Genomic DNA, 22,336 nt, shown 5'->3' with positions numbered 1-22,336 from the left:
AATGCCTGGGAAGTACTGCCGCTAAGGATCTCCTACTGGCGTTCTGCGTGGACCTCTACGGGCATTCCCGCGACTCACCCGGAAAAAAGTTTTGGTCATGCTCAAAACTTGGCTGCGGTTAAATCGGACTTGCGTGAGCACCTCCGGGCAACTACGCGCTAGATACTGTCAGGTGCGGACCAACTGCGGAGAGCTCCTTGGAGTAAATTTGTTTCCCCGCAAGTCAAGCCGCAGAAGTTCCCCCGTATGGTATGACAAGGCATGAATGAAAATTGCAAACATTCTTGTTCGCCCGCTGAAAATCTGCTACGTGCTAGAAACTACCTCCTCGCCACAATCCCGCGTTATGGTGTGACACGGCCTTAAGATAGACAATTACCCAGAAGAATACCGTGGTGTAATATCCCCCGTATAAGTCCAAACACCCCCTTGTAATCGCGGCTCGTCCAACCTATAACGCCCCACCCCTATGAACGTCCTCCATGCATCCCAAACCTTATTATAGCCTCTCCCTTGCAGCAAACCTGGCAGGATGTCCGAGGCAGGAGCGTCCGGACTGATCTTCTTCAGGATTTCGAGGGTGCACGGGTGCCACGACAGCTCATTCATTATGCCCACCAGCTTCACTCGGGCGTTCTTGTGGATGTCCACCCCACTAACCTCTCCCTGCAGACCGAGACACTGTTCGGACAACAGATACGCGCGTATGAATGAGGGCAATTACCACGTATCATACAGCTAGAAAGAAATTGATGCGTTTCGAAATAGTCAAAGACCTTGCCAAAAACCAATTTTACCAAAATGTTCCAAGGGACTGTCGCGAAAACTGTTACTATCTTATCATCCTTTGATCATCTCCGATGGTTGACTGTTCAGAGAACAGCACTGGTTGTTGTTTCCAGCATAGATTGGAACAGTCACTTTCCCTGCACCATTGAGACAGGGACGGTGCAGGGTCACTAATTACACTGAAAAAAAGACAGTCTTATTAAAAAAAAAAAAAAAAAATGTGTGTAGAACATCATAATTATATATATATATATATATATATATATATATATATATATATATATATATATATGTGTGTGTGTGTGTGTGGGTGTGTGTGTGTATGTATGTATATATTCACCTGCTTGTACGAAATGATGATTGTTACTTTGATACAATTATGAATTACTTGAATATGGAAAATAAAATAAATGAAATGAAATGTAAATGCGATTAATTACTAAGAACCCGACTGTTAATATTTGGACAACATGTTAATCAAATTCTTTCATGTATATCAAGGTGACAAAAATAATGAACGATGTATATAATAGATGCACGCTCCTCCGTTATACAGTGAAATACAAACATGCACTTCTCATTTTCAAATAATTCTAAAATCCGTTCGCGAGATCGAGCGCCTTTGAGTAAATATCATGATTTTGAAAATGGGTTTCTTTCAAACGCTCACAGCTAGCCAAGAACAGTGCATCCGGAATATCGTACAATGAATTAATTAAGGTTGTTTAAAATAGAATGAAAATTTGAGGAATCATATAGGAAATAAGTTGGTTTATTTGCATGCTAAACACAAAGTAAAAAGCAACCCTTTTTAGCATGGCTGAAATGAATATCAAAAATAAATATCAAACAAACGAAAAAAAAAACCCACATTTTTCTTCTTAGTTTTACGTTTGTTGCTTGCACTTTATCTGTTACGCATTACATATCATGCAGGTCATGGATTAATCTTACATTCTACCACATCATAAGCATTATAAAAACAACCACGATATGACTATGCATATCGGACTTTGCAAAGCATCGGCACAATGATTGGAGCACCCATCCGTGAGCTATAGCCATACAAATCTTATTCGTTAACTGTGTTGGTGAAAGAAATTTGTCAATACATGCGATTTTACCACCTAAATTTCAGTTCTATCGTGTATGAGGAATCAAAGAAAAGCCATATCGAGGGAGTAATCATGCACTTTCGAGCGTGTGATCGTACCTTCTCCATACCGTCTACCCAACCATTCATGCTTCGCTCTTGAAGGTTCTTCACGTAGGTGAGGTCAGGTAACACACGGACCCGATCCCCCTTGCCCAGATTTGGAATCTAGATTGACGTATATCATTGGAAGAAACAACAACTAAATTTCAAGAACAAGCAAAACTAATAAAGCACAGAGATTTGATGAGAACATAAGCAAACGCAGTTTTTTCTTCTTTTACTTACAGATGATAAAAATCTATGCATGATTCACAATTCAGAATTCACAGACTATGTCTAACAACAGATAATACAAACGATCCCTCCCCCACCCCCCCCCCAAAAAAAAAAAGATATATACATATATACATAGTGATGTTAAGCATGTATGTTATATAATTTATGTGTGTATATATATATATATATATATATATATATATATAGGGTGCTATATTCCATCATATATATACTAGTAATATGTATATATATATATATATATATATATATATATATATATGAAGAGTTTGTTTGCAAAAACCGATAAGTCCATATTTGTCAAATGGAGATATTTGCGATAAAAGGTCAAGAAAAATAAAGAGAATAATAAGAAAATTTTTGCTTCTTTTGACCATAACTTCAAAAATATACCTTTATGTGTAGTGACCAATATATCATTTAAAAGGTATTATTTTGTACTTTATGACAGAGACCGTACTTCAAAATCTGCAAAAATGGACTTATCGGTTTTTGCAAACAAACTCTTCATATATATATATATATAGGGGTCTATATTTAATTATATATTCATATACATACATTATTTTTATATACATATTTTTCATTATTCATTGTATGTATTAGTATTATTATTATACGAAATAAAAAAGATTTTTAAAAAGGAGAGACGACGTGCATTTTACCAAAGGAATAGAGTATTTTTTGTGTGTGTGCGTGTCTCTGTGATATAGAAATCAATAAATTTGCAGTTATTCATGTTGTGAACTATATTATCAGCTTACTAAGTATTCTTTTCATCGTATTTCGGAATGTTACTATTCGGTTCCCACATTCGCTTAGTCACAACTGATCCCTATAGTTGCACAATAAGATATATACGACAGGAAAGAACACATGCAGAGAGACAGAGAATTGACTCACCTTGCTCAGAACTTCTGGATGAAAGACAAACGATTTGTTGCTACCGTAGACAACATGCACATTCCCATGTGAATCCACCTTTGAGATTTTAGTCACTTTCCCAAAAACCTGAGGAGCGTGGGTAGATTGGAAGAGAATAATACAATTTATGAAACAAAGACTTGGCACTGGTCACATTAGGAAATAATGAGTCAAGAGTTTGTTTGACGCCAGCTCTGAATGCTTTATATTGCCTGTAAGTTTTCAGACATCCATACCAACTTTTAAGTGTGTGTGGTGAAATTGGCATTTGGTGACGGAATATTCAAATATGCTAAAATGATTGCATTATCTATAACCGTAACACAAAGTATAAAAAAAAAAAAAACACCGTCTTTTTCAAAAACTTTTCTGTTTGGGGGTTCAATGCAATATCACATTTTACGTGGTAAGGTTGGAAAGTATCAGGATACTCTCTCCGGGAATGAACAATTGCGTTTTACTCTTTTAGTGTATTTTAAGTGCTGGAAATTCAAATTGTGGTCTTGTTGTTGTTGTTGCTGCTGCTACTGTTGTTGTTATTGTTGCTGCTGTTATTGTTGTTGTCGTTGCTGATGCTGTTGCTGTTATTGTTGTTGTTGTTGCTGCTGTTGATGCTGCTGCTTGGATTTCCAAATATGCTAGGAAGGTTGAAAAGGTTATGCTACATATAGGATATAAAAGCGTTCCAGGTTATCACATTTGATGCATATGTGCAGGTCAGTTGTATGACAAAACAACTTACCATAATTATAAATATTTCGTAATAAAGCCTAATTTACATAAAGGAGATGTCATTATTTTTCTCGCAATAAACCATAACTGTAGTTGGTTTATTTTAAAAACAATTTCATTACAACTATTGTACATATTTTGAATATTCAACAACACTTAACATTGATTACTCTGATTAAAAATTTTACATTGGTTATTTCTAACTCTAATTAACAATTATTTAGAACTATTCTGAAGCACCAAAGCTAGGTTTTTGTTTCATCTGGAAACGGAAAATAATGTCGTTAACCTTATAGAACAAATCTACGAAAGAGTCGTGTGACACACACCCCTTTCATCTCGGCGGTCCACTGCAGCCCACTAGCCACCTGCATTGCCTCTAGCGCCTCAGTATCCAAGGTAACCGCTACGAAATCGCCAACTTTGAGGCAAACTCCCTTTCCTGCAAGGAAGAACCAGTTTCACAGAGACAGGTAAAAATCAGTTTAGGAGCTTCAAGTTGATCTTGTTTTTCATTTTCTCCTTCTTTTTAGTTTATTTCGCATCATTGTATCACGGCGTGTAATCCGGTAACAGATAGAAGTTAATTTGAATTCATATTCGAATTCCCTGATGAATGTCATTACCAATAATCCCCAAATCGATTCGGTTTGAATAATTATAATGCTTTTATGATATCGACAGCATAGCTGAAATAACAACAGCGATGCAGATGAAACTAAAGAAAGTGATCATACGATTGATGTTACCAACATGAAAAAACATTGGCACCAGCAAACAATTATAACGACGATAGAGCTTGTACCACTATGACCACAACTGATGACATAATTGACAAATTCAGTGAGAATGAAATCTATCCTCGATGACCCACGAAATAATGGGGGGAAAGCCTTTGCGGTAAACAAACAAACAAGCAAAATGCTGCTGCCTAACCTGCCTTTGTACCTTGCACATTGGCCAAAAGCGTATGGAATTTGGTTTCAGTTTGATACAGATGAAGCTTTACGAACAGGTACAATCGATAGAGGATGGGCGGATTTGAAAATTTCGGGGTTGTTAAGATTTCCACCGGGGATCCATGCACATCTAAAAAGTATTGCTTTACATCGTGACCTTCCATTTTACAATCTTTATAGACGGACACGAAGAGTTGCATGAACTTTTGTTTCTTATCTTTGCGTTGTGTTGGCTATACAACGGAGAAGTCAATATCTACGGGTCCAGTGTTTTTACTAGTAGAATAGAATGTTAGTAGGGATTGGAGTGCTCTGATTTAAATTGAAAACGAGTACAGGTATATAGGGTCGACAATTTTACCCAAGTGCGGCAAGTGTCTTGGGTAAAAGGTTGGTCCTGGGGCTCCACTTTTGACAACGGATAGTTCCATCTTGCCGTTACAGCCGACTTGGTGCTTGCTGGTGGACTTGGTGGAGCCCCACTGGACTAGTGCAGCGGAACGAGGAACGCCAGAATGGTTCGTGATTTCGACGACCTTGCCTTCTTCGCCCGGTCCACCTGAGTAATGGCAATAACAGCAATATAGCCATGGCAGCAACAATGATAAGTGAATATTCAATGATTATTATTAAGAAGTGTGACTAGTAGAATGCACGGGTACAAAGACAAGACAAAGAAAAACAAAACTAATCATACCCAATACATGTACCGCATCCTATACTTAAAAGAAAAGAAATAAAATTGTAATATACACGTATTAATACATATTATTATGCATATGTGTGTGTGTGTGTGTGTGCGTGCGTGTGCGTGCGTGTGCGTATATGTGTGTGTTGCGTATCCGGGCACTTACCCCCTGGGCAACTACCCTCCGGATAACTACCACAAGGATAATTACCCCCCAGGTCTATTCCCCCTTAGGGCAACTACCCCCCGGACAACTACCCTCCTAGGGCAATCACCCTCCAGGGCCATTACCCCCTAGGACAACTACCACCCGGTCATCTACCCTCCTAGGGCAACTACCCCCAAGGGCAATTACCCTTAGGACATCTATCCCCCGGATAACTACCCCTGGGTAACTACCCCCTGGATGACTACCCCCCGGATAACTACCCCCCAGATAACTACCACCCGGATAACTACCCCCTGGATCACCCCCCGGATAACTACCCCTGGATAACTACCACCCGGAGAACTACCCCCCGGATAACTACCCCCAGGATAACTACCACCCGGATAACTACCCCCGGATAACTACCACCCGGATTACTACCCCCCCCCCCCCCATAACCATACCCCGACCCCCCCCCCCGCCCCCTCCTGATACTTACCTACTGGACAACCCTCCCTCCCCGCCCCCCGAAAGATACCACCCTTTGTAATTTTTCCATAAGTTCATAACACCATATCAGAAGATGCACCTTTCTCTTACACTGTCATCATTTACTCTCTTGGCTTGTCATTTTCTACCGTTATAACACATTAGAAGATAAACATAAGAAAAGGAGAGTTGATTTCACTGCAATTCATATTTCCTTAACATTAGCGAGGGACCCTTCGATATAAAGCCATAATTTCTGATAGGATCCGGGCACGGTTTTATGAAGTCAGTCCTGACAAGCTGTCAGTTCCACACAATTACCAATCGTTGTAGATCGATCAAAGCAGGTCCATGGTAACAAGTCGGTGACTCGAGCTTATCAATCAAGCAGAACCCATGGTTTTATTGAAATTATTAGAGACTAACAAGATGTCCTATAACTGGCAACTTTTATCAAACGGTGGCCTAATCTGCCATAAGAGTAAAATTACAGCTTGTTTTACATGCAAGTAGAATTGTGCTAGTTTTCAAATTAAATGTTCTCTATGTTCTTTAAGGGGAAATCCAGTTCAAATATAATTTAGTCTGCTTAGAAAGAGTAAAATATTACGAGTTTAACGGTATTTCTTTTCTTTTTTTACAAAACACCCCTAGTTGTTAACGAAGTCTTTTGTCCTGCACCCTCTTTTTTGATAGATCTATAGAGTTGTAGTTGACAGAATCCTTTTTACATTATAGGGCTGCTCTGTATTATCCCGGCCATTTCAAGAGTATTTTTTTTTCACAAAAACTTGAATCCTTCTTGGAATAACATGCTGTTTAATATTTCGTAAGGGGTTTCTAATTTTCTCACCCAAAAGATGTTTAAAACCTGAAGTTAGGTTTCGACCAAAACCAGACGATATGATTTTTTTTTTCAATTCAAATAGCAAACGTTGTTCGAAAATAACAATGAGAGACGTAATTTTCTGGGGGAGAGTTATTGTAAGAGGGGTGACTGTTTGGAGCCTAATTTTAATAAGGAGTAATAGTCAAGGGAGGTAATGCTCTGCGGTGATCATACCAAGGAGGTGACAATCTCTTCCCACATTCTTGATATACTAGTTGTTAATGCCCAATGATGCAGTAGGGCAATTCTGAAATGAGCGTTAACGGTATAACAGTAAAATAGTTACAAAATTGATGAAATAATGCAAAGAAAGCAAATTAAGACAGAGACGAAGTACACAAATAAACATACAGTGCACTCCCGTTACAACGAACACGGTTATAACGAATTTTCGTTATAACGAAGCAAAACTTCTGGTCCCAAAATTATCGCCATTAAAGTCTATGGTATAAAATTCGCTTATAACGAAGACGGTTATAACAAAATTTTCGTATCACGAAGTCTTTTCTGAGCACCACTGACAAAGAAAAACAAAAGAAATGTGCTCTGTTATAACGAAATGCGGATCGCATTCGAAAATGCGTAGCGGAACAAGCATTTTTAAAGCGTCTCTGCTTGAGCGAACGCATCATTGAATGTTCACTCCGTGTATCACGCACAGTTATTGTAATGCAATAATCTGAATTCAGATAAGGTTTGTTTCATTGTTCCGAAGTCCTTTAATACAAAACATACAGATTCTGACACAACTAACAGGGCATTCAGACGCAAAAAATTTATACTAGAACGGTATAGCTATACCAAAACGGTATAGCTATACGATGAATTTATACGTCTGAACGCTGACTAACGAAACGACGTATAACGAAACGACGTATAGCGAAACGACGGTCAGAGCATCGTTTCGAACTAGAACTCGATAACGAATCAGCATTCCATCGTGTGCATTGTGCGTCTGAACGTATGGCGACCATAGAACGGTATAACTGGGCGGGGCTTAATGGGAGCGAGCACGAAAGGTGACCTTGTACCTGTCACTCATGACCATAACAACGTGCGCAGTGAGAAACTGCACATCTATACGACGTTTTTCCGGAATGGTCGAAATTAGCGTCTGAACGGTCTATCGGCTATACGATGATTCTTTATACGTCGTTTCTTTATCGAGTTTTGGTATAAACTGGCTTGCGTCTGAAAAGGGGGTTAATGTCCGTTAGTTTGGAAATGAAATAGGGTTTGTTATTAAGCACATTTTGGCGTTATTCCAAAGGTTCGTAAATCCGATGATAAAATATGGTCCTTATTCTCATTCTTATACGGTTCGTTAGTCCGAAAATGATAGGAATTCAAAACGTTCGTTAATCGGAACATTACAAAAAGTATCGTTAATCCATGGTGGAAAAAGGAGAGTACACTAACAAAACTTAAGAACTGCAATCCTTATAATCGTCTTAAGATAAATAAATCTTCGAAATAACTAACCTTTCTCATTTTTTTTTCATTAACAAAATTTCTTCGGAATAATGAACCTTATTTCATTTTCGGATGAAAAAGCCTTCGGAACAACGGACTTTCTGAATAGTGAACCTATCTCACTTTTTGATCTATAAACCTTCAAAATGACGAACCTCATTTCATTTTCAGATCAACGAACCTTCGGCAAATGAACAATATATTATTTTGATCTAAATTATGAACTTTCGAAATAATGATTCTTCAGAAATGCGAACCTTCAGATAAACAAACCATCGGAATTCCGGGAATGGCGAAACTTCGGAATAAGGAGCCTTCGGAGTAACGTATTTTACTAAGAAAAGAACCTTTGGAATAGCGAACTGTAACTAAATCCTACACCGTCATTTTCTACACATGTGTGACAACACAAACAACTTTATGCTCTTTTTGAAATGTAATATCTAAACGAAATTAAAAAGGTATTTTCCCATCTCACATAGCTTTCCAGCGTATGATGAGGATTCAACAAATAGAATTTTTTATGCGTGGTTTCCTTCTTATCGTTATACATTACATATTATATTTGTTCGGTTATAATGAAATTTCGTTAAAACGAAAAAAACAAAAACTAAAACTAAAAAACTGCCGGTCCTGAGCATTTCGTTTTAACGGGAGTGCATTGCACATGAACACACACGAGATAAATTCCATGAAATGAGAGAAAGAGGAAAGGTGAGTAATGAATGACAGGAATAGACTACCTTCACGGTGGACATAGAAAAGGGAGAGGGAAGAGGAAGATGATGGGTCAAAACCAGGGCACGTGAGGCATGAGATATAAGCTCCTCAAAATAAAGAAGTGTTACATGGAGTTGTGGTAAATGATAGACGATTGTGGTTAAAAAAAAAAATATTGCAAAAAGTATAACTCATTCTGAAGTGTAACATTTCTTCAAAATGTCTTTAATTCAATGGTAAAGGCATTCAAACTTAAAACTTCTTTTATACTATACTATCAAGAGAAATCCGAAATTTCGGAACAGTAAAAGAAAATACAGATTTAGCGAAAATAGTTTTGGTTAAAGGCATTGACATTTACTGGATTACCGGGTAGGATATGAAGGGACAGCTTCGTGTTTTATGAACATAGAGTCAAAATACAGAGGGAGAAATTAAGCTTGTACATAAATCGTCCTAAATGCAAATGATACAAATCGTAAATCCTTAAGATGTTGTTTTCATAAGATGATGTATCAGTATGGCATCTCCGTGATTACTGGCAAATAGTACAAAGAACTTCGTTTCCTGTAGTAATGATATCCTTTTTATTAAAAGTAAGAGTCGGGGGGGGGGGGGGCAATGACCCGGGAGGTAGTTACCCTGGGGGTAATTGACGTGGTGCACTGTCCTGGGGGTAATTTTCCTCTTGATAGTTATAGGGAAGGGGGAGTTGTGGGCCTACTTATCCGGGGTAATCATCCATTGGGAGTTACCGGAGAGGGTAGTTATCGGGTGGAAGTTATCTGGGGTCTAGTTATCGGAGGAAGGGGTAATTAACCTGGGGATAATTATCCTGGTGGTAATTATCGGGGGGGGGGGGTAGTTATCCGGAGGGTACTATCCGGGGGGTAATTATCCGGGGGGTAATTATCCGGGGGGGGGGGGGTAATTATCCGGGGGTAGTTATCCGAGGGGTAGTTATCCGGGGGTAGTTATCCTGGGGGTAGTTACCCAGGGGTAGTTTTCCTGGGGGTAGTTACCCAGGGGGTAGTTCTCCGGGGGGTAGTTATCCAGGGGGTAGTTTTCCGGGGGGTAATTATCCAGGGGGTAGTTATCCGCGGGGGTAGTTATCCAGGTGTAGTTATCCGAGGGGTAGTTATCCAGGGGGTAGTTTTCCTAAGGGGGAATTGCCCTGGGGGTGATTGCCCTAGGAGGTTAGTTGTCCGGGCGGTAGTTGTCCTAGGGGGTAATTACCCTGGAGGGTAATTGCCCTTGGAGGGTAGTTGTCCGGGGGGGGAGGGGTAGTTGCCCTAGGGGGGAATTGTCCTGGGGGTAATTATCCGGGTGGTAGTTATCAGGAGGGTGGTTTTCCAGGGGGTAGTGTTCCTAGACCCGTGTGTTGCCACTAATAAATTCTGCAGTAATCTCTCCTTGGGCGTGCCTATGTATGTATCTGAGTACGTACAGCATTGTCTTTAAGGCCGTGTCACACCTTTCCGGGCAAGCCTTGCGTGTGACTTGTGAAGAACAATACTACCCGGAGGTCCACGCAGATGACCTGCACATGACAGTAGCTGGCACGTATCTCACCCGTAGTCGCCCGGAGGTGCGCACCCAAATATTTTTACCCGCGACCATACTTAGGCCCTGTCACACCTTTCCGGGCATGCTACGCGGGCTTGTTGTGTGTGGAAATTTTCCAGCATATCATACCGGACAATTTCTGAGGGGTTCAGTTCGATTTGGTTCGCTTTAGAGCGCTCGAACGCACCCAGTGAAGGCATCCCCGCGACTCACGCGGAAACTACTAGGCGGAGTTTGGGTCATGCTCAAAACGTGGTTGCGATTAAATGGGACTTGCGTGCGCACCTCCGGGCAACTACAGGCGAGATACGCGCCAGGTGCTGTCAGGTGCGGACCAACTGCGGAGAGCTCCGGGTTGCAAATTTGTTTCCCCGCAAGTCAAGCCGCAAAACTTCCCCAGATACGGTATGACAAGACCTTGAGCATGCTCAAAACTTGTTACGAGTGAGTCGTGGGGGTTCGCTCGCAGAGGCACACGCAGAACACCAGTAGGAGACCCTTACCGGCAGCACCTCTCAAGCAACTCCAACGCAGGTACTTCTCAGTACCTGTAAGTCGCTCGTAACGGAAAACGGATCGGTTTCAAAGCTCTCAGACAGGTCACATGGAATACACGCAAGTAGAAGATAAGTAGCACGCGTCTAGTAGGTAAGAAAAAAAAAACGAAAGTCGCAAACATTCTTGTCCGCCCGCTGGAAAAAATAATCCCTCCTCGCAACAAGTCCGGGTAGCTTGCTCGGAAAGGTGTGACACGGCCTTTACCTACAACCAGTCCCAAGCAGTGTTCATTGACCTACCGTCCGAGTTTCCTCCCTGCCAGTCTTTCCCGCGCTTAACAGTCGCCCCCGGAAATATGCCTTTGGCAAGTCTTGACTCCTCTACGACTCGAGGCCCCACTTGAATCCTGGTCACGAGCAAAAAGTTAGTAAAGACAAGAAAAAAAGTTTTCACACGTTCATTATATTTTGTTCATAAATGTGTAAAACCAAGGGTTTTGTAATATCCATGCTATATATTTCTCTCTCTCTCTCTCTCTCTCTCTCTTCTGCCGTCTTAAGTGGATATCAACATTACGTTATTATAGTCAAGTTCCAGACTTTAAATCGCATTTTACAAATCGTGGTCCAGCACTAGTGATTTTTTTTACCAAGTATTTCGCGATTCTGAGTTCTAATGTGAGTTATTGCGCTCGTTCACCGTCCGGCGTCCGACATCCGTCAGTTTGGGGTGGAGGGTGCCATGTATTATTCTATTTTTTGCAGTTTCTTCTTCTTCTTAAAAATTGGTGGCTGGATTTGTCAAGGGTGCCCCGTGTGTGGGGCACAATTTATACCTCAAATTAGCAAATTGTCATGATTTTGTATGCCTATATTTTTATCTTCTTCTGGAAAACCGGCCGGGGCTTGATTTTGAACAATCTTTCATATACAGCCGTACTGGGTTTATATTTGGTACAAAATGGGAGTCCCGCATAATGGGCCCCTTATAGGTTCGGCCCGAATATGCAAAATTACCCAGTTTTCATAAGTTCTGACATTTTCATCTCTTTATTGAAAAAAAAAAAAGTGGCTATAAGATTGACCAAACTTGCCAGGACTCTTCAATGGGTAAAGAATCATAGTTTGTACCAGTGATTGTGGTGCCCCAATGGGGCTCTGTGCCGGGCCGGCCAAAATAACCTAAATAAAGTATTTTTCAAAATCTTGTCATTTTCATCTTGTTCTGGAAAGCATGCCATGAGCAGTTTGTCCTCATCAAATACAGTTGAAGAACTGGTGAAATTATTGCACATTCCTGTAAATTACTGATAAAATTGTTTGTCTATGATACGACTGAGAAAAAAAAAAAAAACCGAGAGAGGCAAAAATTATATGTACACATGCACATGTGAGAAGTTTGTTATTACGGAGGTTGGGGATATTCCCATCTCCACTTTATTTTCTTACCCTGTCTCGTTGGGACTGGCGAATCGTATGAACGTGTGTGTGACGTCATGCTCATTGGCCATGTAGCATTTCGTGCAGAGATCGTAGTCCGGGCAGCTCTCGTGGCTACACTTCCATCTGATGCCAGCTATGGGATCTTCTTTACAATGGTCGCATACGATGGTACTGTGTACCACGCCTTGGTATAGATTACGTGGCAAGAAAATTATTTAAAAAGTGGCTTTAAATTGACTAACTATGTAACGAAATAATACATGGATAACCCTACAGCTTTTGTTTTTGAATATCAAAACCAAAAAAAAAAAAAATATATATATATATATATATATATATATATATATATCAGATGGAAAATGAAACGAAAACCAAACGAAACCAAAGAATTCTTCCCAAAGCCAACCAAATGTGAAATGTAAAAATAGTTGCTTCAATTGAAATTCAGAAATATTGACCTTAATAAGAGGGAAAGGGGGAAACTTGTATATACAGGACCGAGCATTTACCATGTATTTCGAATTCACGAATAATTACAAATAGATTTACCTAGCATTACATACGCGTATTTTCCGCATAATAATAATTCATGAACTATAGAATAAGCGACAACATAATACTCACAGTCGACAGTGGCGGATAAAGGGGGAGCGCACCGGGCGAGCGCCCCCCCCCCCCTTTATTTTGTAACAAAAAAGAATAAAAAGAAAAAATGGGAGGGGACGCGTGCTCCCCCGCCCCTTTAATTTTGCAAATAAGGCGCCCCGCCCCCCTTTTCGGAAATCCTGGATCCGCCCCTGTACTCATCATAATCCACTAAACCTCATCAAACAATCAAGTACAACTATAAAGATTACCACGGTGCTTTACTACAATGGAATTGCCAAATTCAATCACAAAGGTTTCAGGATGACGAATTTGCTATGGCTGAAACTAGAGGGTCGATTGCAAATATACCTTTCTGGTTGCAATCACCCCCAACTTATTAAGCAGCAAATAATAATAATAATAATAATGATAATAAAAGTAATGATAATAATAATAATAATAATAATAATAATAATAATAATAATAATAATAATAATAATAATGATAACAATAATAATAAAGTAGATAAATAAAAATACACATTTTAACCGGGTTTTTTTTTTTTTTTTTTTTTTTTTGTATACACAAGTATTTATACCAATGACTCACCAGCTGGAGCATTGTCGAGAAGGAGCAGATCATATTTCTCGGAACCGCCAGCGCGATAGTTGTTGCCGTTACCTACGTCCCATCGAACTCTGACCCATCCATGGGGAACGGACCCTAGCCCCTCAAGGATGGAACGTCCTGGAAGTGACACTACGGTACCCACGTGGCCACATCCACCATCTTGGTCCGGCCAGGTCCACATGTCACTGCGCACGACCCGCTGACCTATTTGCAGCGTCGCCATTTTCTCCTTTTACGCACAGTCTTGCTGACAGATTCTGACAAGAGTTAGATAATCAAGCAGACAAATTTACTGTTATGACCCCCCAAAACGTTGGTTTTTCCGCATTGTCATAGTAATCTACGGAGACATTCTTCCTTTTGAACCTTCAACATACACATTAATTATGCAAAGAGGTATATACACGTTTGAGTATACACAGTTTTCTCCCCATTTTGTCCACAACGCATATTTTTTTAAGGTAGATTCCGATATTCCGTCAATTCGCTGATCGACATACAAAAAAAAAGATAGCCCCGAAATCAATGACATTATACTGAACCGACCCCTTACCTAATTAACTCAAGCAATGGCTACTTTTCTTCTCTCTTACTTTAATCTTAATCTATAACACATGTATATAAATGCATATAATGGTGATGGAGATTATATATGTATATATATATATATATATATATATATATATATATATATATATGCACGCTCTTCACTGATCATAAAAGGAAAACTATCACAGTTGTCGCATCCCAGGTCGCTACGCATTATATACACATGCATAATGAGACCTTTCAACATTTTGAACTGCCACGATGCACATACGTACTGACATAACATATTATCTTTATCACTGATATTTCGATTCCGTTTAACATACTTAAATCATACACTCCAACACTTAGCTACCTATACACATAAACAAGAAATTGTCATCGCACTATAGCAACTTTTGTGTTGGAATAATCCTCGACGACTAACTCAGAACAATAACATTGGTAGTGCGTCTGCCCCTATTGGCAACGATCGAGACGCCTTCCCGCCACCAAACATTGCCAAATCAGACAAGCTGATGAAGCGTCCAGGATCGGACGTGAAACCGTTCTCGGAGTTAAAACAGGGCGTTGATGAATTGATTCAATTTTGTATTGTATTTTGTTTTGTACGAGTGCTAACCATGGTGACTGATGTGCCTCGTCAAAACCACATCACACACGCCACACAAGCAAGCAAGCAAACAAACAAAAATGTGCAGTAGTTGATGACTAAATTCGTCATGTGGCAGGGCCCTCTGGTAGAGCAGTGGCAACACTGAAGAAGCTTTCCTGGATAAATAAGACCTTATTATTATTGTTATTATTAATATTATTATTATTATTATTATTATTATTATTATTATTATTATTATTATTATTATTATCATTATTATTATTATTATTGTTATCATTACTATTATTATCATCATCATCACTGATATAGCACATGTAGCCCTACGATTGTCGTAATCTCGTTTTAGGAAACATCATGGCTAATATATCAGATGTTATCAATGGATTATATCAATTCTTAATTCGAACATGTTTAATTGACTTTAAGCTTTAGAACATGTGCACTGAGGAGTTCACCTTAATTAGCCAGTTTATGTTAGCCGTGTTATCTAAAATGCAATTAAAATGAAACTGCTACGAGTTACAAAAACATATATATTTCCCACTTGATCCTTAATAGTTCAAAAACTATACATCAGATAACACTGACATTGATATTGGCAATAGCTGAATAGTGTTCAATTTTGTTGGAGTTACTTTAAAAGTGAAAGCATGTATCAGTTTCATCAAATTCAAAATTAATTTTTAAGGTAGAGTTCATATTTTTCCCTATTTTTAGCCTTCGGTACGAAACTTTAACTTTGCAAAGGACCGAATTGGTGTGTGTGGGAGTGTGTGGTTAGCACCCAGGCAATGGTCCTGGACAACGGTCAAAGTTAAAATGCTTTATCATCTGTTTAACGAATTCCATTTTCACAGCTATAGTCGTGATTCGTCATAGATGTCATTTCAATTGACTTTTAAGCAATCAAAGTAATCGAAATGGTTTTAGTATTTCAAAGGGTAGAAAGATTGATGTTGATGATGACGAAGGTGATATTCGTGATGATAACTATGATGACAATGATAGTGATGCTTATGATAATTATCATGATGATAGTGAAAATATTCAAGAGGATGATGATAATGAAGATAATGACATTGGTGTTGATGGCGATGACCGTGATGATAGTGAAGATAATGATGTTGCCCAGTATGTTGCAGTGGAGAAGAGGGCACTAAATGACATTAATCAACTAATAAAGTAAACGAAATTCCCTGACTTTCTTCACGTGACTGAAACATATTTTTCACACTATTTGCTCTGTTCGAAATTAGATATCGAAAATAAAGTTAAAAATGTTGAAATGCTTTTGTTGGTTACCAGCTACTTTTGGCAATTATTTTTGAACTTAGATGACTGGCAGTCTACCTAACTTTACTGCTGTACACTTTTCTCTCCTGGAATTATGAATTACCTATCGCGGTATATACCTATCAGGGTTCTTTTTTTTTTTTTTTGTTTTCAAATCAAAAGAAATTTGATTTCCAATAACACATGTTTGTAATCGATACAAATTCATACAAAACAAATTGAACGAACATGCTATGGAACACACCATAAAAAAAGTAAACCCAACTTCAACAGCAAATTTTCAGAAAACGATAAAATATTTGCACATTTGTTCATGGTTAGATAGTCCAATAAGTCCTCTATCCAATGATACCACGTAGGTTATGTAATTCTCATGCATGACTGAGCATGATTCAACTTAGTGAATGGGTGTGAAATCATCACTGTGACAAGTTATTTCTTGCTATTGTCATGCATTCAGGGCATATTTGAAGTTAAATTTTTGTCACATGTTAGGCCTATGATCACATAACAACTTCAGCAAAGGTTGTTCCTGACACATTCACACTTCAATGCTTTCCACACATGGTACATTTGACAATTGAGCAGAGAGTATTCCTGGTAACTCGATACCAGGAAACAAGAAGTTTCGTGGAAGTTCAAGAGGCTTTTCGGGTGCAGTTCCCCGACAGGCAGCCTCCAACAAAAAGAGCTATCTGGTACAATGTGAGAAAGTATGCTGATCACGGAACTTGCCACAGTGATGATTTCACACCCATTCACTAAGTTGAATCATGCTCAGTCATGCATGAGAGTTACATAACCTCATCATTGGACAGAAGACTTATTGGACTATCTAACCATGAAAAAATAATGTGTAAATATTTTGTAGTTTTCTGAAAATTTGCCGTTGAAGTTGGGTTTACTTTTTTAGAGACACACTGTACATAATATATTTATAATGTGGCATTGAAGCCCAAAGTACATTCGCAATGAGTGTATTCAACTCCACAGTATAATAATGTCTTCCGTGGATTTGAATGCGGTTCATTTCCTCTTAGACCAGCCCCTGTAGACTTAGACCATACTGTACTTTGAACCCATCTCGTCATTCACTTTTGTTTCATGCTCATTGTTGCGAGTGGTGACAAGCCGATTCAGTGGCTGGTATAGAGGTAAAAGAAAAGTCAGCCCTTCTTTATCAGTGCCCTACATTGGACGTCTTTACGAAACAAAAACAGTGAAAATATACCATTTGAACGAACATGCTATGGAACACACCAAAATCTATTAAACATCAGCTTCAAGTGGAGTATGTATATAGGGGAGACTTTTGGGCAGTATAACTCGTGACTTGTATACACTCGAGTTATGTATAGACTACTAGATGATGTGAAATTACATAAAAAGTCTGGAATTGCAGTTAAAGAATAATAGATTATTGACTTATTGGACCCTAATGACGTGATTTATTGGTGAAAAGTCCGCTTCCGTCACAAACAAAACAGCTTACATTTCATCTTAGGTCTGGGATAGTAACCCGTTTGGAAACGCCTGAATATATATATATATATATATATATATATATATATATATATATATGTATATATGTATATATATATATATATATATATGTATATATATATATATATATATATATATATATATATATATATAGAACATGTTTCTATAGAAACAGGTGTCATGTTGATGCGTATTATAGGAATGCAGTTTATATGTCAGAAAGCAGACCAAACTCGCGATCATTTCCGACATTTGGAGGTCCGTAAGCTGGAGGTCCAATCGAATTGGTTTGATAAGCATATGATTCTATCCGTTTAGGATATGAATTGTTTCGTCTCCATGAGTCCATGGAAAGTTTGAGGAGGCGGAGGAAACCATAGCCTTCACGTCCTCCAACACATATCCTGATGTCAGTTGCGTATACAATAGACGGTGGATTTGTATACTTCATACAATGGTACTCTGCTCTAGAGTACATAGAAAACATAGATGGGACATGGAATATCGTTTGTACGTTTAGTGTCGAAATATTTTTTTACATGTAGTGTGATTCTAAACACACTTAGCAGTGAATTGCAGAGTTTTTCTTTGTTCAGTTGTTTATGGTTTAGTCTGAAATCAAAATGCCTAACTTTCGGCTTATTACGCACATTCCATTATGACGAGGGGAATCGAGGGCATTTTATCCCGTGATCACCAAAAACAGACAAACAAACAAACAACTATACAATGAGCACCATCAGTCCGCTTCCCTTACCACAGTAATTCAAAGACTTACCCTTTGTAACTCGAGTTGTTTTACAACTACAGTTGTATAAGAATTATCATCAGTGATAGTATTGTATATACGGATGAGGGGAGATTTTATTTATTTCATTCACGCGAAAGGATGAGTTTGTAAATTATTTACACCAAAACCAGTGGTTAATTATATGGCAATGACAATATCAATCGTCTAGTCTATGCGATTGCGATCAATGTAGGTTTCGTAACAAAGAGGTACCCACGTAGGTACCACAGTATACAGTCTTTTGAGTGGGTATACCTCCATATTTTTTTTTCTTCGCAGAATGTGTAATTAATATGTTTGTATATAATAACTGAATGTGTCTCTTCTGGTACTAACTAGAGACATAATGAACACGTTATTATTCCTTGACGCCTGTGTGTAACATGCATATATTTCACAGTTTTCTGTAGACCTAGGCCTATATTCTGTTGAAAAAGTGAAAATAAAGTTTCAATTCAATTTAAACACGCGGAACTTCGCAATTCCATGACTTTCATAATTTCTGTCTTATATTTATGAATCTTGGAACTTGAACATTGATTGGAGAATGAAGATGAAATCAAAATAACATATGAAGAATCCCTCAACTGATTAGATTTCGTTCAAGTTGTTTCTACGCAACATGCTCGGCCTCAGATCTAGATCATTAGGCTAGAAACACTGGTGAACATCAGCCATGCATGCATTTAACCTTGCAGTTCTTGCTGTACCAAGCGATCAGAGGCTCGAATAAAGTCATCGGGCAAGGCAATTCCGGTTTCATAAATGAAGTGTTTTAGGCCTACACATGAAAACGCCAAGCTACAGTGCAAGGGACGAGGGCACCACTTTACACAGCATAAATATGAACTGTCATCCATAGTTTTCTGAAAACAGTGCTAAACTGACATGATTGTTGTACCACATATCGGCCGACAGCGCACTTTGTGCATGCTCAGCACCTAACAATTACATGTATACTGTATATATCTTTCCATAACATCACTATTGTTCCTGCTTATACGTATGGTCATGATGGTACTGCCATGCAATTCACATTCCTGCGCAGAACAGATGAAATATGTAGACATATGCACACGTACCGTTTTAAATAGGATCCTCAGTTAAAGTCATCCAAGCACAACATAAAACTTGTGCCAAAGTCGATCGTTAGCATGCAACATGTATTCAACTTGTCCCTTCCCACGACTGCTGTCTACGCGTGATCCGTGTGCAAAAAAAAAAAAAAAAGAGAGAAAAAATGGCATCAAACTGTTTGATTTCTTGATGTACTGATAGGATCTAATTTTTTAGACATCAGCCATTTTTCCACTTTTATTACATCTTGCTTGGTCTCACTCTTCCTTGATATATATATATATATATATATATATATATATATATATATATATATATATAATATATAACAAGCACATACACACACTCGCGAGCGCGCTCACCTACACACATCAAACACACATACACACACACATACACCCACAAACAAATCTAACAATCCCCAAAACAAAACAATAAACAAAGTCTAAATAAAGACCTCTTGTTCTTGGGCACTCTTCTCACTGCAATAATGAATGCAAAGATACAAACACTCCATACCGAAGGTACATAATAGCAAATCAAAGGAAACGAAGAATAAGTACCATGATCTTTGTATTAGCTTACCACAGCACTAGAACTGTGTATAGAACAATGATTTCACCCGCAGTCCATCATAACAGTGTGCAAAGTTGCAAAAATGATACACCGTACACCAGCTCTATCACAATACGTTATCAGTGTCCATACAAGACAGGTATAATATTTTCACATTACCTTTCAGTTTCCTGCAAGCAATGAAAATGCAAGTACAAAGGTAGAAGACAATCGCCCCCAGATCAGGTGCACAACAAAACTCTTAAATACGCCTTACGAGCCAAGTAAATACAATGCAAAGCAACGCCTTCCAATGCAGAATGCGATGTTTGATATACAGCGAACAGGGAATTTCTGGTGGGGATTCCCCGCTTAACCTGCAGATTGCGTCATTATGTATGGAGCGAGGAGTGTGCGCAAGAGTATATAAAAGCAATGTCCTTTATTTTGTTCCATATTTCGGATGTACAAAATGTATCTTGTCTGTAATCATGTTTCTGAGATGCTATATCATATACACAGTACTCGTCGTACTTCGATTCCAGGATTCTTCCGACAGTGCTTCTGTATAGGCCCTATATGACGCCATACTTTACGCCTATTGACACTCCTCACTTTGGTGAAATATTTTGCACGCGAGCGACTGCGATGAGTCTAGCAATGTACACAAAGAATACAGTTCTCAGTAGATGCCTATATGATACCAACGGATAATATGAAAGCCCATCATTTCCTCAGGGACAGTATAAACACTAGTCATGCTAATTGAGTTTTAAAACACTTGGCATCCGAATTCATAGGTTTAATGTGATGTAAAAATTCGACTTAACAAATCTTACGTCTGTTCACGTTTGGTTGCAAACAAGGATTGATATAACACCAGAAAACATTGAACGTTCTCCTATACCAGGTTATGCCACATTTTCTCTAAAAAAAATCGAGTGAAAATATTCACTCTTAAAAGAATGAATACAAAAAAGAGTGAATTTAGAGTGAAATTGGAGTGAATTTTGAGTGAAAATGTTCATTTTCACTCATTTTGGAGTGACCTCAGGGATCACTCGAAGATTTTGGAGTGATCCCTGAGGTCACTCTAAAACGAGTGAAAATGAACATTTCACTCTAAATTCACTCTTTTTTGTATTCATTCTTTTAAGAGTGAATATTTTCACTCGATTTTTTTTTAGAGAGTAACTTTATAATCTTTGTACAACGTAGGACCTATACATGTATGTGGACGCAACGTGTAAAGGTACTAATGTCGTCCAAAAGAATTAGAAGGTTCTGGTGTGGTATACTCTAAAGCAGGGCCCAAGGTAGGGATAATACCGTGGACACACAATACTGTGCATATCTCTTGTAAGTTGTTGTTGTAATCAATACAGAAATCAATGATGGGCACGTATATGTATGGTACATTGTATACATGTAGGTCTTACATCAAAACAAGTGTAATCATTGAAAACTTATTCTTTCGTTTCAGAGCACTTTGCTGAATACCAAGACTAAAATAGCTTATCTAAGACTTAATATAAAACAAAAAGGAATCAACAAAACAAATCAAAAACAAGCCTTAACAGAAGTTAGTACGCTTTTTATAGAGCATGGACTTTGACCGATTGACATGCCGCTGAATTGAGAGAGAGCGTTCCAAGGAAGGCCGACCTATGGACAGAGATGGAGGGATCGACTCTACAGTATCTATAGAAAGCTCGATCCAGAGAAAATCCGAGTTGCCCATACAAAAAAAAAATACAAAAAAAAAAAGAGTTATGTATGAAACCTCACAGCTACCTCTTCCTCCAGGCTTCCTGACATTATTCATTCGAACACACGAGTAAGTATACAGGGTTTCTATCACGTGGTATATGTATATCATTGTAACATTAATTGGCGAGCTTTCCCGTGGCAACGGGAAGACATTAAAACGTAAACCAAAGCTTTTCCATTATTCTATTCATAAACTGT

At 38.6% G+C, this 22,336-nt stretch overlaps 1 protein-coding gene across 1 annotated transcript in view; it reads right to left on the bottom strand.

The window, feature by feature from the left end:
* LOC140238497 (E3 ubiquitin-protein ligase mind-bomb-like) overlaps positions 1 to 14,526 on the bottom strand; it is a 30,539-nt gene extending 16,013 nt beyond the window's left edge. Inside the window, 8 exon segments of the mRNA XM_072318402.1 lie at positions 525 to 681; positions 2,003 to 2,110; positions 3,143 to 3,250; positions 4,225 to 4,337; positions 5,216 to 5,413; positions 11,625 to 11,731; positions 12,774 to 12,951; positions 13,965 to 14,526. Coding sequence (XP_072174503.1) covers positions 525 to 681; positions 2,003 to 2,110; positions 3,143 to 3,250; positions 4,225 to 4,337; positions 5,216 to 5,413; positions 11,625 to 11,731; positions 12,774 to 12,951; positions 13,965 to 14,208 — 1,213 coding nt within the window. The 5' untranslated portion in view covers positions 14,209 to 14,526.
* Positions 14,527 to 22,336: the final 7,810 nt, after the last annotated feature.

The sequence above is a fragment of the Diadema setosum genome, chromosome 15 (genome assembly GCF_964275005.1).
Source record: "Diadema setosum chromosome 15, eeDiaSeto1, whole genome shotgun sequence".
Classification (NCBI taxonomy): domain Eukaryota; kingdom Metazoa; phylum Echinodermata; class Echinoidea; order Diadematoida; family Diadematidae; genus Diadema; species Diadema setosum.
This window is presented reverse-complemented; position numbering and strand designations above follow the sequence as displayed.